General features: G+C 43.2%; 1 protein-coding gene across 3 annotated transcripts in view; it reads right to left on the bottom strand.

Moving 5' to 3' along the window:
* The window catches only part of LOC128700583 (protogenin-like), a 792,820-nt gene that overhangs the window by 33,415 nt on the left and 742,604 nt on the right, over nucleotides 1-16,801 (bottom strand). For all 3 annotated transcript variants that reach the window (XM_070098862.1, XM_070098863.1, XM_070098864.1), the window contains exons 10-14: nucleotides 14,427-14,603; nucleotides 9,631-9,822; nucleotides 8,730-8,917; nucleotides 5,534-5,666; nucleotides 4,551-4,714 (exon numbers count right to left, since the gene is read on the bottom strand). In XM_070098862.1, the coding sequence (XP_069954963.1) occupies nucleotides 4,551-4,714; nucleotides 5,534-5,666; nucleotides 8,730-8,917; nucleotides 9,631-9,822; nucleotides 14,427-14,603 (854 nt within the window). The remainder of the gene's footprint in view (nucleotides 1-4,550; nucleotides 4,715-5,533; nucleotides 5,667-8,729; nucleotides 8,918-9,630; nucleotides 9,823-14,426; nucleotides 14,604-16,801) is intronic.

The following is a 16,801-nucleotide window of genomic DNA, read 5'->3' as shown; positions in this document are numbered from 1 at the left end:
TTGTGACCAAATAAGATTGTAAAGGCGTAATAGGACTGCAAGGGCTGACTGATGTAAATGTTGTAGCATACGAATATGAATGTCGTCGGGCCCAGCTGCCGATGATCGACAAGCTGAGAGTGTTGCCTCCAGTTCTTGAAGTGTAAAAGGCACATTATACTGTTCTTCTCTGAGAGAAGAAAAGTCCAAGGGTGCTAACTCTCTGGCAGACTTTGAGGAAAGAAATGAGGGGCATAGATGGAGTCCCTGAGAAATACGGACCAGATGATTGCCAATTTCATTGGCAACATCTAGTGGGTTTGCTATATCAACACCGGCAACCCGCAGAACAGGAGCCGGGTCAGGAGAATATTTACCACTCAGTTTTCGTACTTTTTTCCAGACTGCACTCATAGAGGAAGCAGAGGTGATGGTGGAGACATAATCTCGCCAGCAAGTGCGTTTAGCGTCACGGATGACACGGCGAGCGATCGCACGCTTCTGTTTAAAATCAAGGAGTCGCTCTGTGGTTCTATTGTACCGGTACCTGCCCCATGCAGCGCGTTTCAAACGTACTGCACGAGCACAAGCAGGAGACCACCAAGGCACGCATTTCTGAGAATGCCTGCCCGAAGTTTGGGGTATAGAATGAGAAGCTGCGGTGAAAACGGAGGACGAGAAGAGGTGTAAAAGCTCATCGATGGAGGACGAAGAAGGAACCTCTTTAAAAACAGTTAGGTGTGAGTAAAGGTTCCAATTTGCCCGATTAAATTGCCAGCGTGGGGTGCGAAGAGGTGGCGAATATGAAGGGGAAGTAAGAATGATTGGGAAATGATCACTGTCATGTAAGTCCGGGAGAACAGACCAAGTGAAGTCTAATGCGGCGGAGGAAGAGCAAACAGAGATCGATGCAAGAGAGAGTATGAGTCCGAGGATCAAAATGGGTGTGAGTACCTGTATTTAAAACATGGAGGGGGTGGGTGGCAAGAAAAGCCTCTAACTGAATTCCACGGGAATCACAGTGAGACCCCCCCCAGAGGAAATGGTGGGCATTAAAATCACCAAGTAACAGAATCGGTGGCGGTAATGACGAAACAAGGAAGGCAAAATCCGGAATAGATAATGCCCGAGAAGGAGAGAGATATAAAGAACAGAGCGTATACCACCTATGTAAGTGGATACGGGCTGCTGTGTAATGCAGCGAAGTATGAACAAATAGCTGATGGTACGGAATATCAGTGCGGAGAAGAAGGGCACTTTCATTAAAGGTCCCATCAGGAAAAGGATCTGAAGAATACAATAAATTATAGCCTGAGATGTGAGAAATAACAGCAGAGTGTAATTTTGGTTCCTGTAAGCAAACACCAACAGGGGAAAACTGGGAGAGTAACATATGAAGCTCACCCCGATTACCCCTGAGGCCGCGTATATTCCACTGTAAATAGGCCATGATTGGCAATGATAAAGATACTTGAAATCCACAGGTAAGGGTTCCTACGGACTAGAAGGGTTAGAAAAGTCCACATGCGGAGGCAGTGGAAAATGTTCAAGCAGCGAAGGAACGGTGCGCTGTGAAGAAAGGAGTTGCGCAGATGGAGCAGAGGAGAGAGAAAGAGCGGAAGGTGGATCAGTGTCCATTGATGGTTTGGTCTCTGCAATATATTCAGAGATTGCTTCAAGTGTTTCGGAATTCAGAGATGTCATATGGGAGACAATATTGGGAATGGTAGGGGGAGGATGAGTAAAGATTGGAACTGTATTGGACTGTACCAAGGTAGGGGGGGGCGAAAGGGTGGAGGGAACTGGAGAAGCGTGGCAGGGGACAGAAGAGGCAGGAACCTGGGAGGTGGCAGAAGAGGAAGAAACTTGGGAGGGAACAGGGGAGGAAGGTACATTACGAGGAGGAGGGTGAACCTCTGCACTTGTAACTGAGCCAGTGAGAGGGGAAGAACTAGGGACAGAGACAGGGAGGGTAAAATGAGGAGGTGGAAGATGGGTAGGAGGTGTTACCGGACCTTTTTTTGACTTTTGAGAAGTAGAGGGACGATTGGGAGGAGGTGTCGTACGAGGTCTCGTCGATACTGAGGCTTGTGAGAGAGAACTCGAAGAAGTGAGATTAGACTGAGGTGTTGAAGTAGGGACGTCTGAGCCGAGGACAGCAAAAGGATTAGATACAGGAGTGATTATGGGAGAGGTAACCACAGAGGTGGGTGTAGAAGATGGGATACTAGAAGTGGGGGGACGTTTTGAAACACGGGAATAAGAAACACGTGGGAGTCTCCCTTGGAGGCGGAGATGAGAAACTGCCATGGCATAAGGGAGACCTTCTGTCTCTTTGAGGTAACGGATTTCCCGCTCGTTTAAATAGACCTGACAACGGCAAGAGTACGAAGGGTGAGCCTCATGACAGTTAAGGCAAGAGGGAGACCGATTGCAAGACGTATTAGAATGGTCATTGGCACCACAGACTGGGCATTCGGCGATAGATCTGCAATATTTCGCTGGATGGCCAAATCGCCAGCAATTTCTACACTGTTGTGGTGTAGGGATCACCTTTCGAACTTGTAACCGATGTCCTGCTATATAAACTGAGGATGGGAGTTCTCGGCTGTCAAAAGTTAAACGAGCCACATTGCTAGGGTATCGTCTCCGCCCATGGGCAGGAAGAACGTAAGTGTCTACCTTGAGGATTGGGAGATCTTGGAGTTCCAGCTGTTCTAGAATGTCGGTGCCACATGTCTGGAAATTTTGTTGAACTATGGTATGGGGCAGAATGACGGTACCACTACAAGAATTGAGGGAATGATGTTTTTCAAGAGTGACAGGAACAGTATCGATATGGGAAAGACGAGAGAGCTCATGAGCCTGGGTAGCATTCTGTACGGTAATGATGCGCGTACCGCTCTTAAGAGCATGAAAAGAAATATCTTTACCAACATGGCGTAGGAGTGCCTTGCCAATACTATGGTCAGAAAGATAGGCAGTAGAGGAAGTTGGTCGTAAAGTGAAGAATTTAGTCCACTGTTCAGTCTGAAACTGAGCGTGGAAAGGTAGTGAAGGACGTGTCAATCGTTTCTGAGAAGAACGAGAAGGTGGAGAAGTATCATCAGCAGGTAATTGTCGTTGACGTTTAGGCGTGGGACCAGAGTTGGTCCGACGTGGAATGGGTCGGCGATTTGAAAATTGCCGCACCGTAGAGGGAGAGGCCGGAAGCATAGTCAGAGGAGAGCGAAGGTCCGATAAATCGAAGGAGTCAGTCGAGGCCTCAGTACCTGAAGCGGGTGAGGAAACAGCACCGGCAATAGGTACAGAGGCATGAGGAATGTCTGAAGAGTGGTCCAAAGATGAGGCGGGGTCAGAACGGGGTGTGGTATCAAGAAGGGGCCCGGGGGTACCAGGTTCATGGACTAGGGCTGCCATGGTTAGGTTACTTCTTTCTTTTTGTTTTTAAGAAAAAAAAAGAAAGAAGAAAAGAAAATAAAAATAAAAAAAAGAAAAAAAAGGGGGGACCGGGGAGGGATAGGTCCTAGGAGGAATGAAAGGGCCAGAAATCTCCCTCCGCGCCCAAGAGGACCTCAGCACCGCAAGTAGCGCAGATGCAGCATGGAACCCGTGCCATACCCTACCCATCATGCTAGTAAACTAACAATCCGGGATAGCAACCTCACATCTGCCGAGCTACCTCGGTGGACAAAAGAGAGGGCGGCCGGATATCCGCCACAAAGCATACCTCCTTCGGCCACCACCCCCGGAATCCGAAAGGTGGCTTCCAGAGATACACTCGTCGCCCGAAAGACACCCAAAGCTACTCCGGGATACCGGAGAGGGATTGGGACATCCCCAGGCGATCCAGATTCCACGGCAAACTACGCCACCGCTAAGAACCTCAACGGAATGGGATGGACCCCGGTATCCTTTCTCCTACCTAGGAACTAGCGCGCCTGTGGGAGAAATCCCAAAGGACAAAAAGAGGAAGGGCAAAAGGGAGGAGTGGGGAGGAGGAGGAGGAAAGGAAAAAGGGGAGGATGGGGAGGATGGGATAGGGGAGGGGAGATTGGGGGGTAATTAGGTTCGGTCTGAGGAAGAAGACCGATAGGTCTAATTCCTCAGACCAAGAGCCTCTTCACCACGCCAAGGAGCCCCCCTTGAAGAGGCTATACCATTCCAAAACTTTCTCGTCTGGATTTTCCTAGATAATGCTTATCAAATGACATTTTTACCAACAAAAATTTTCACGTTATTTACCTGACGTTAATTCATTAGACACAAGTTGTTTTTTTAGCCGTTTTGAAGATTTTTGTCAACTGTCAGCGAAGCATCAGTGTCAGAAGAATGAAATGAATTGATTTGAAGAGTACTTCTGTTGGCTGACGCAGTGCTCTTAGCTCCAGAAATATATACAATACACCCATAAAAACATTATTATAATCATAACCAAGCTCTAAACCCGTAAGGGTCATACAGCGCTGCACCCACAAGAACAACCATGGTAAAATTAAGAAGCAACACAAATGCTATCTTACCAAGTTAAACTAGCCCAACTAGCCTCACACACACACACACACATTCACCTTAACTTTCTTGATGCCTATCTTGTCTGTATATTCAAGTGGCGGAAGATTGGTTGGATCAGGTACCAGAGTACAGATAGTGCGCCCAGTGCGCCTTTCACCAACTCTCTCGTGTCTGTCCTTGTAGTGAGGCTCCACCTTCACAGTGTAACACGTGTCTGGTTCTGAAGATAAAAAGTTATCACTTATATTCAAGGAGAAGCTTCAAGGCATCATTGGTCATACAGAACTAAGGAATGAGAATCATATTTGATCTGGGTAAGGGTAAAAATTCTTTAGATCAAGAGAATTTCAATAACCAAGGTACTTTCCTTGGAAGATGTTACCAAGAACTCTAGTGAATAAAATTATCAGCAAATGATGCAAATTCACGATTTTGATTTTATCGGAAATATAAAAGTCAGAGCAAATTAAACAAACGAGACGTTAAACGCACAGACGTCACTACAGTCCTTGGAGAACTGGAAGTAATCATTAATTTGACATCTACATGACATAGAAACACCATGGAATCTTGGCACAGATAATATGTTCCACAATATCATTGCTAAATCATTAGCTTATTTTATAAGCCAAACTTACCTAAGCTAATTGGCTTCGCCCATATGTGACGAAATCTTCAACTGCTGCACCTCTCCACCGATTCCCCAGATTCTAGTATAGAAGCCCCAGTCTTCTCGCCTCCGTTACATTGATAAAGTCTGCCACGCAGGCGAAAAGTCCCAAAGAAAATACACAGGTATTTCACATGGTGTCTTGCTCATCACTTGTCAACATTATAACTTCTCGTCTAATGGTAGACGAGATATGTAGAACCTCTTTTCAATTGGAGCTCTGTCCTTCCTTCATACACGTATATACACTTACAAGAAGGAAGGTACATAAGGGATTTATGTGACAGAACTCGTTCCATGGCTGTTTCAGTCATCCATAGTGAAAACTGGGCATCAGATGTTAAGTGCAACATTAAAAGAGGAACTTACCCAGGTTACCGAGGACAAGGGAAGTAGCGGAGGCTTCTGTGTTGTTGTGGTACGTAGTCTCAGCAGTGCTGTTGTACACCACTTCGTAAGTGAAGACGTCTGGCCGTAGAGCAGGAGCTAGAGACCATTCCACCTGCAGTACACATGTTCACATTACCCAAGTGACACCAAGGAATCCCATTGCATACAACTCCTTAGTCTGAAAAAAGGAACCTACAAATTAGCGACGCATCACTCACAAATGAGATTTGAAAAAAAAACTCCTTTGAGTTAAACGTTGTTCCAGTGCTGTTTCTCTGCTATAAAAGTATTTATTCTGCCGTTTATCTAGGCTTCTTTTTTTGGTCATTCAAACTTTACCCAACTTTTTGATGTCCTGCAATACTAGAAGTGACAGATCCCCAATTATGAATTTATATAGTTAGGGTATCTTGACATGTCACACCTAACGATTATTAAATGAAGTTGTAATAAGACAAGAGGCCAGGATGGGTCTAAACATTATCTGATGTAATTTTCCCTGAATACACACACACACACACAAATTCCTCAACCATGTTACCTTCCACAAAGTCAGTGAAACTTACAAAAAGAAATACTTCGTAAAATAACCGATTTCAAAGAAAAATTTCTCTATACACTTTATTTAGGCTAAGATTTATTTAATTGTAGTCTAAAAACAAAATTTTACCAATCATGTGAGAAAAGACATTAATGTACACTTCTGGACATTAGAGGAAACTGTAAGCAGTGTCTTTCTCTACTTCTTATCGGTATCACCATACTATTTTAAATAACCAATTATAAACGTCAATGAATTAATAATACAGGAAAACTATAAAAACGTCAGCGGCGCCAATAAAAACCCAGACAGATGACTGAACAATACACAAATAATTAATAATTTTTTTCTTTCCACAGTCGCAGTGACGGGTCTTAGTCCTACTGCGACCTGCCACTTTAATTCTGGTTATCTGGCCGAGGCCTTCTGCTGGCTTACCAGTCCACCCTTTCAAAAATATTAGATTTGCTCTAGAAAACATTGCATATTTAGCGTTATCCAAAGTGATATACTGAAGTTAATTAAAGGGTAGGAGGCTGCAGTGTGTGTGGAACTGTTTTGTCTCCTTGCGTCACAGGGAGGTGGTAGAGCTATGGTCCTGGTGAAGAATTCGTGGATCACAGGTAACATTTTCTTTCCTTGATTAAATCTGATTATGTTCTACTACCCAGGTGTTGCTTTTTCCAGTTCCTTTTTACCTGCTACCTGGACTACCCCTCAAGTGTCACACTTGACCAGCCACCTCTACCCTCAGCGTCACACCTGACCTGCCACCTCTACCCTCAGCGTCACACCTGACCTGCCACCTCTACCCTCAGCGTCACACCTGACCTGCCACCTCTACCCTCAGCGTCACACCTGACCTGCCACCTCTACCCTCAGCATCACACCTGACCTGCCATCTCTACCCTCAAAGCGTCACACCTGACTGACGTCACTGGCAAAGTTAAAAATTAGCTTTAAATATAGAGAATCAAAAGTTTGACACAGACAGCAGTGAATATATCGAGGTTAGAACTTCTTAAGTTCCCCCCCCCCGCCCCTCCCAAATAGTAAAATTGAAATAGAAGCTACATTAGAGTATTATTCCTACCTAGGAATAATACTCCCTAGAATGAGTATAATGGGAAAAGCTATGAAAAGTGAATGAGCGCAGGAGATGGAGAGACTGCCTGGAAGTGATCGTAGGACACACTCACATGGTGTTACTGATCCAAGACGGCGACTGCCACAGTAGCATCACAACTACTCACGATCACAGTACCACCACCATCTCACGACCACACATCACAGTACCATCATCCATCATATTAGCACCACACAACACATCACATGCCCACATCCAGCACATCACAGCAACATACAATGACAGTGCCAACAATACTATACACTATTCTGCATCAAAATACACGAGAGGAATACTTATGTGAATAACCAATGAAATATGTCTCATAAGTTTACCAAATACTTTAGAAAACAAGAAACAGAAAATTGTGAAGATGACAAGAACACTGCAGGTCTCTAAAACAAAAAAAACGAAAATGACAGCAATAAAGATTAATATAAAATTTCTAACAGTAGGTTTTAGTTTCAGGAAAATGGAATGAGACTCGAGTCTGCATGGACAGAAAGACGGAAATGATGTTATTAAACTCACAGTATTAGTACTGGAACAATTTAAGAGTCAGAATGTCGAGGAAACCCCATGACCATGATTAACCAGCAGGACTAGTCTTGGTATTTAAGTAATTAAGACACAGAAGAAAGGGACATCTTCGAACACTGTATATTATAATCAAATCACAACAACTTTGCAACACTACTAAGAATAATTCATAAATCAACTACCACGAGGAGTGCAAAATAAGTAGAAATAGTTCAGTACTATCTAACATACACTAAAGCAACAGTAATTAAAAAAAAAGAACATTAACACCTTTACAGTTACAAACCTCGTCAGCATATCCTTATTAAATACTGAATTACAATACACTACAGATTATTTTTTTGTGGCAAGAAGTAACAGAAATCTGAAAACAACACAATACTAAATCTGCTGAACTACCACAAAAGGCAGGTTACACATCGACATCACTAAGCAAACTAAAACGTAACACTAGGCAGTCTACGTCATAAAGTAGAACGCAACACAAGGCAAAGTAATACCAACACCGCAACGCAAGTTAGAGAAAGACAGGATACAACAGTACCACGACACCAAGCAGAATATAACACCGCATTAGTACCAGTAACACACAACAATCCTACCCAACACACAGATTAGAAAAACTTGCACAGCGTGTCAGTAAACATATGATACATGATATTACTCATTACTTTATCAAATACATCCACTGCCAAAATCATTGCAACAAGACACCTTTCGTATTGTTGCTTGAAAATAACAATCTATACCTTAATTGCAATAAAACAACCATCACAATATCACGAAAACCACTACCACAGCGCCCTGAGAAAACATAATTGTAGCAGCACAAGGCAGCACTTACCATTTAACATCACATAAAATATCACATCACTAAAACAAAAGTCTCAGAAGTAAGAATCTGCTTGTCGTAGGCCGACTAGTGGATCCGTCAGTGTCTATGTGTGTGTAGAAGCATCGTCACTTACTAGAATATCCGTCGGCTTGTCACTGAAGACCGAGAGATGAAAATCGATATGCTTGTCCGGATGTTGTGGGTTGCGATCCACCTTTGGCATCTTGATATTTTCCCAGGAAAAGCGTTCGTTGTGGGGTGGGTATCCGGCCTCTGTGGCTGCTAGTACCCTCGCCTCATACCAGGTGTTGGGGTGAAGATCTGGTGCAAACAGGGAAGGAGGGAGGGAGGGCGATCGTTCAGTTAAAGCTAAACTCTTATTTTCTAATCTGTAACTTGAAAACCTGCTTCTACAACATTTATTTAAGGATCTTTTAAATTAAATGTGCTGTCAATAACCTCATTTAATAGAGGACGTACTGAAAAAGTGTAAAAAAAATATAATACGGAGAAGTTTAGTTACGTTTAAAGCCTTTACACTCATCAAGGTGGCAGTTCACTTGTACACAAACACCAGGAACATTTTATATCGTAAAATAAGGTTTAAGGCAAGCTTTCAGCATGTATTTATATGTTGAGAGGTACATGAAATGTCACAGGTGTTTATTTCTCTCAGTGTAAGAATACTGAGAGTTTATTTTCAACCGTATTAAAGGGATTAAATTTTTCTTGATTAGTTAATGTGCAGTCTTAATAACCCTCGTGCAGTCGATAGGCATTAAACTTCATTAACCAACCAACGAACCAATAGTCGTAAATAATTTATAATATTTTAATAAATAGTTTAAATACAAGGAGAGATATGTATCTCTATATACAAGTATAGTATACTTAAATGTTTGTATCTCTCATAGACTTACACTGAGAGACTACTGCCACAATCCCGGATAATGTGAGAAATTACGAAAGCGCTTGGAATTTCATTATTTTTTCACACAATTACTACTACTACTAAACATACATAGTGTACCCACTTCTTATATCATACTCTCTGAGGTCTGGGAGAATATCCCTTGCCTCATGGTAGTGAGACTCCTTACTCCTCCACTGTACCCTCTGGTGAATGATGGCACCATTGGCCTCGTCGTGTGTGAGTGGAGTCCACGTCAGCCTCAGCATTGTTGGGGAGAGAGCCGTCAGCACCACGTCCGGCAGCCGACTTGGAACTAACCAGTGAGAATAAATAAAATGATTTTTTTTTCACACATCTCAAACTGCAGGCAGAGATGTTGCCGTACCTCATTTCATCTCAAATACCTGTCTTATAATCCCAACGAGTTTAGCGCTCCCCATATTACTACTACTAATAATAATAATACCTGTCTTATCTAAAGCATACTACCAGCATCCCCATAGGAAATGCCAGTGTTCTTAGATATATAATGTAGCTTTAAATATGCTATAAGGCTATTTCAGTATTAAATGCATATATATATATATATATATATATATATATATATATATATATATATATATATATATATATATATATATATATATATATATATATATATATATATGGTATAAACCTTGGTAATAAATACCGACAAGTTGGTTTAGAAAGACACGTAAGCAAACACTATAACATATTTATTAGAAAACGTTTCGGTCCTGGGACCTTGATCACTTCTAACATACAGAGGTAGAAAGACATTACATATATAGGCGGAGAGTGAGATGTGACGCACGTGACCTGAGGAATGTCATAAGAACATAAGAATGGAGGAACACTGTAGAAGGCCTACTGGCCCATGCGAGGCAGGTCCTTATCAAAACAACCTCTGCCTATGATGAGGACGGGTAGACGATGAAATCATGTGACTCCTGTGTTGTTGGGTTGGTGCTGCTTAAGTATCATGTATGCCAATGTTTTTGAAATTTTGTAGTTTCCAGTGTTGCGTTCTATAGTGTCGGTGACGGCGATTAGTGAGGCTTCTAGGCACCGTCGGCGTCTGAGGTCTGGTTCGGTGAGAACGAGTTGTGCCTCGTTCCAGTTCATCAAATGCCCCGTGGAGTCTCTGTGGAGGACACAGGCGTACCTTACATCGTCTCTGTTAGAGGCATTTCGATGCTCATTCAGGCGGACTGCAAGATCTCTGCCTGTCTCGCCTACATATTTCTTGGGACAGAACCCACAGGGGATAGTGTAGACGTCTGCTGTAGAAGTTAGAGGTGTGGGGCTGCGTTTCGTAGTGAGGTCTTTGATAGAGGATGTGTTTATGGTAGAAACGTTGATGTTACTCACAGCAAGTGCCCGGCGAGTATTCGTGGCAACATCGCCACATGGGAGTACTATGAACTGTTTAGGGGGCTGTTCCATGGGTGGTTTGTTGAGGATAGCTTGTGCCTTGAGTCTGCAATCTCGGATGAAGAAAGATGGGAACTGAAGACGTGTAAAGGCTTGTGTTATGTAAGTGCATTCTTCTTCTAGAAAACAAGGGCTGGAGATGCGAAGAGCTCTCAAGAAGAAGCCAATGAGGACTCCTCTCTTAGTGCGGGTATCTTGGTGTGAATAAAAGTGTATAAGATCGTCCTTGTTGGTAGGTTTTCTATACACTTTGAAGAGAAGTTTGTCACTGTCGGGAGATCTGCACAGTAGAACGTCGAGGAAAGGAAGTTTGCCATCATTTTCGAGTTCAAGTGTAAACTTTATTGATGGTTCAACTGCATTGATCTTGTTGAGAAGGGCCTGGATATTGAGACGTCTCGGATAGAAAACCAATATATCATCAACGTATCTTAGCCAGGTAACGGTGTTGGGAATGAGGGTGCTGAATTTCTCTGTCTCCAAGTTTTCCATGAAGAGGTTGGCAAACACAGCACTGAGCGGGCTGCCCATTGCCATCCCAAAGCATTGTTTGTAACAGTTGTCCTGATACTTGAAGAAGTTGAAATTAACACACAGTTCCACTAGACTGATGAAATCTAGAAGAGGTAAAGGGAGGTCGTGGTTTTCAGTGAGCCTCTGTCTCAGAATGTTGATTGCAGCGTCAGTAGGAACGTTGGTAAAGAGGGCTGTGACATCGAAGGAAGCCATGCTTTTGTTTTTGACATTCAGGTTGGAAATTCGGGAGAGAAGGTCACCTGAGTGTTTGAGGTGGGCTTGACTGATAGTGCCCAGAAGCGCTGAAAGGTATTTGGCAAGGTGGCCGGCTAGTCTGTGTGGTGCACTCCCTATGCCTGAAGTGATAGGCCGTAGTGGGATGCCAGGTTTGTGTCTTAGGAAGGCCATACAGGCGTGCTGGTTTCGGTTGACCTGGTAAAAGTTTAAGTAGTTTTTTGCCTTGTTCTGATTTTCGTAAGATGCTACGAGCCTTTTGAAGGAAAGTCTCGTAGCATCTTACGAAAATCAGAACAAGGCAAAAAACTACTTAAACTTTTACCAGGTCAACCGAAACCAGCACGCCTGTATGGCCTTCCTAAGACACAAACCTGGCATCCCACTACGGCCTATCACTTCAGGCATAGGGAGTGCACCACACAGACTAGCCGGCCACCTTGCCAAATACCTTTCAGCGCTTCTGGGCACTATCAGTCAAGCCCACCTCAAACACTCAGGTGACCTTCTCTCCCGAATTTCCAACCTGAATGTCAAAAACAAAAGCATGGCTTCCTTCGATGTCACAGCCCTCTTTACCAACGTTCCTACTGACGCTGCAATCAACATTCTGAGACAGAGGCTCACTGAAAACCACGACCTCCCTTTACCTCTTCTAGATTTCATCAGTCTAGTGGAACTGTGTGTTAATTTCAACTTCTTCAAGTACCAGGACAACTGTTACAAACAATGCTTTGGGATGGCAATGGGCAGCCCGCTCAGTGCTGTGCTTGCCAACCTCTTCATGGAAAACTTGGAGACAGAAATTCAGCACCCTCATTCCCAACACCGTTACCTGGCTAAGATACGTTGATGATATATTGGTTTTCTATCCGAGACGTCTCAATATCCAGACCCTTCTCAACAAGATCAATGCAGTTGAACCATCAATAAAGTTTACACTTGAACTCGAAAATGATGGCAAACTTCCTTTCCTCGACGTTCTACTGTGCTGATCTCCCGACAGTGACAAACTTCTCTTCAAAGTGTATAGAAAACCTACCAACAAGGACGATCTTATACACTTTTATTCACACCAAGACACCCGCACTAAGAGAGGAGTCCTCATTGGCTTCTTCTTGAGAGCTCTTCGCATCTCCAGCCCTTGTTTTCTAGAAGAAGAATGCACTTACATATCACAAGCCTTTACACGTCTTCAGTTCCCATCTTTCTTCATCCGAGATTGCAGACTCAAGGCACAAGCTATCCTCAACAAACCGCCCATGGAACAGCCCCCTAAACAGTTCATAGTACTCCCATGTGGCGATGTTGCCACGAATACTCGCCGGGCACTTGCTGTGAGTAACATCAACGTTTCCACCATAAACACATCCTCTATCAAAGACCTCACTACGAAACGCAGCCCCACACCTCTAACTTCTACAGCAGGCGTCTACACTATCCCCTGTGGGTTCTGTCCCAAGAAATATGTAGGCAAGACAGGCAGAGATCTTGCAGTCCGCCTGAATGAGCATCGAAATGCCTCTAACAGAGACGATGTAAGGTACGCCTGTGTCCTCCACAGAGACTCCACGGGGCATTTGATGAACTGGAACGAGGCACAACTCGTTCTCACCGAACCAGACCTTAGACGCCGACGGTGCCTAGAAGCCTCACTAATCGCCGTCACCGACACTATAGAACGCAACACTGGAAACTACAAAATTTCAAAAATATTGGCATACATGATACTTAGCAGCACCAACCCAACAACACAGGAGTCACATGATTTCATCGTCTACCCGTCCTCATCATAGGCAGAGGTTGTTTTGATATGACCTGCCTCGCATGGGCCAGTAGGCCTTCTACCGTGTTCCTCCATTCTTATGTTCTTATGACATTCCTCAGGTCACGTGCGTCACATCTCACTCTCCGCCTATATATATATAATGTCTTTCTACCTCTGTATGTTAGAAGTGATCAAGGTCCCAGGACCGAAACGTTTTCTAATAAATATGTTATAGTGTTTGCTTACGTGTCTTTCTAAACCATATATATATATATATATATATATATATATATATATATATATATATATATATATATATATATATATATATATATATATATATATATATATATATATGCGTGATATTTGGTTCCCTGCTATATACCGATTTTTTCATAAAAAAAATCCATTTCTCCTGTGTATGGAATAAGCCATCTTCAGAGATGGTAATTCACCAGTTTTAGCAACTCTAGCTGTGCTGGAACGAAACCTCGTTTGTTCTTGTAGTCACTGAAAACATAATGGCACACTTGATGAGAACCTAATTGTTCTTCTGAGGTTTTCCAGCCTCAGGCTGCTGATACATTTCGTCACTTTATATAAGAAACTCATACTGTGTGATGGAATATGACGGGGAACACAGAGCACTGTGTAGCAATCATGCACAAGGTGTCCTATAAACCAGGAGCCAAAATGGATAAATGAAAAAAAAGGCAATAATACTTTTTTAATTCATAGAACATGTTCAATAAATCCATTGTTATGAAATGGTGGACAAATTGAACACTTCCTTTGAATAAAACTCTTTATTGATGCCGTATTTTTGTTCCATTTCCCCCATTTCTATGGTTCCAGACTTACGGGACACCCTTATACAATGCAGCAGCAGCACACTGCAGGATGAATCCAAATTTTCTAAAACAGTAACAGGTAAGTGTGCTCACAGTCAGCATGGGTTCGCCAGATGATAGGTTGAGAAGGCTCGCCTATGACGGGTTCCCTCTCATCCTGGAAGATGATGAAGGTCCTGATATAAATAGAGTAGTTGGTGTAGGGTCGCAGCTTCTCGATTAACAAGTACGTGTTGTTGGTCACCTGCTGCTTCTCTTGCTTCATGGGATCTGAAACAAACGGAGCACGTACTGATGAAGCTCTAATGATGCTCTCATTACTATACGCTCTAGGTAGCATTTAAACTTTTATCATCTTGCAGACGATGTGACCTCGAGGTTGTCTGTGACCTATAACCATCCCTGACATTTCGTGTCAAACCTGAATGTCACCTACATAATGTTTATGTGTCATTTATTCCATATTTCCACATAAGGGGCTTGCTCACAGTTATACTTTTTTTATATATTTTAATGAAAATACACTTCATTACAACAATGGACCCTGTAACCAAGGGTGAAAAACAATTAAACCATAAAACATACAATGTTGCAGCATACCGGCATACACAGTTTACCTATAACCCATTACATGTGACAGACAAAAGCTAACAGATACACACTAGGGATACATAACTGAACATAGGTTATAGAAGAATCACCTGCACCAGAAATACAATACATTAATATACACATCCCTGGCCATATTATGAACTTTGCCTTTGAACAGCACTAACTAAACGTGTACCTATATAGCTAGGTGCACAAAGAAAAAGGTACAGTGTATGTGGTACTAGCCAGTAACTTGGCCTGACACTACATCAGGTCAAACATAACTAGAGCAATTTAATAAGTATATACATGATGCGTGCATCTGTTAAAACCAATAAAAGAGCATAATGCCATATAGTGACTTATACCGGCCTTTCCCACTTCCCTAAACACATTACAAACTCTTACCTAATAATTATTTCCCCTCCGACACACTATGCCAAAACGACACAACGTCTATATCATACATTCCCCAATACACCTAAAACATAAGTATGTTATACCACAAGAATACAAATGCATACCCAGTCATACAATTATAAACCCGACATGTATCCAAGCCCTCACCTTGCATATTACTTAATTTTATCCCTCTCAACATGATCTCAATCATGTTACTCCCTCCCACCCCCCTCCTTGCTATACCCACCCCTCTGGACATCCCCACATTGTTGCATAAGTCAGGATCACAAGATGTGTTGGACTTTCCATAATATTATTAACATAACCCTAAGTACCATGATATCATACCTGAACTAGTTTACAATAGGAGTCAAATCCTATCTCTTTTGCTGTCCCATGCAGCGTTCTCAGACTTCTACTATTATACGCTACTACAAAGGCCTTCTTCAGAAGGTATTAATTGAGAAATATTAATTAACACAAAGAACACATGAACTCAGCACTCCCATGCACATCCCAATTACACACATGCACGCCTAACCTCCTCCCACCAACATCTTTCGTTTGGCAAGCCCGTTTGGTACCCCCCCTCCTTTTATCGAACGCTTTACACAACAATCTAAACCCACTTTCCCCCCCTCACAACTCTAGCAACTCCCCAACAGTGATGGACCTGTAACCCTCAGTGAAATCTTCCTCCCATCTCCTCCCATAAATTTCCCGATTCCTACTCATTGTCCTACAAAAAATCTTCGCTAAAACTCGTTTCCTCGCCTCCCCTTTATCCACCCCTCTCATTCCCCACGATATGTACAGGAAATCCACCATTATAAAAGCGACTCCCCGTGCTACATTCTCCCCCCCCCCCCTATATCAAGACTTAGTGCTCTCAACACCGACACCCCAGTTCCTCCTATCCTCCTGACCACTTTCCCCAGCCATTCCCTCACACTCCCCAAATAATCGCAGAAGTATACCACGTGATAGGCTGTCTCCAACTCCCCACATAACCCGCACCAACCCTCCTCTACGACACGTCTATTTCTGAAGACTGATCCAGTAGGCAGAATCCCGTGTAAAAATTTAAATATGATCTCTCGCACCCTGGGCCCTAGCTTTAGTTTACCGAACAGACTCCATATAGCGCCCCATGCATACATCGGGAACAGCCCCTCAACTGGGGCCGTCTCCTCTACCCTCAATATTCGATATAAATCCCTCACATGTAATTTCTCTGGCTCGCGCGCCCACAAAAGTGCCCTCAACAAAATCTCACACTCCCTCCATTCCCCACCTCCATACATTCCCCTCAAAATGTGATGCAATCGTTGCATGTGTGGTCCCCTCGTCTTTTCCACTCCCACCTGATGAAAATGCATTTCACCCTCCTTCCCAGGTCCACCAAACCTAAACCTCCCTTCCTCACCTGCAAAGTCACCACCTCCCTCTTCATCCATTCACATCCTGAGCCCCAT

Source organism: Cherax quadricarinatus, chromosome 65 (assembly GCF_038502225.1).
Source record: "Cherax quadricarinatus isolate ZL_2023a chromosome 65, ASM3850222v1, whole genome shotgun sequence".
Lineage (NCBI taxonomy): Eukaryota > Metazoa > Arthropoda > Malacostraca > Decapoda > Parastacidae > Cherax > Cherax quadricarinatus.
Note: the sequence above shows the minus strand (reverse complement) of the source record. Positions and strands in the feature narration are given on the sequence as shown.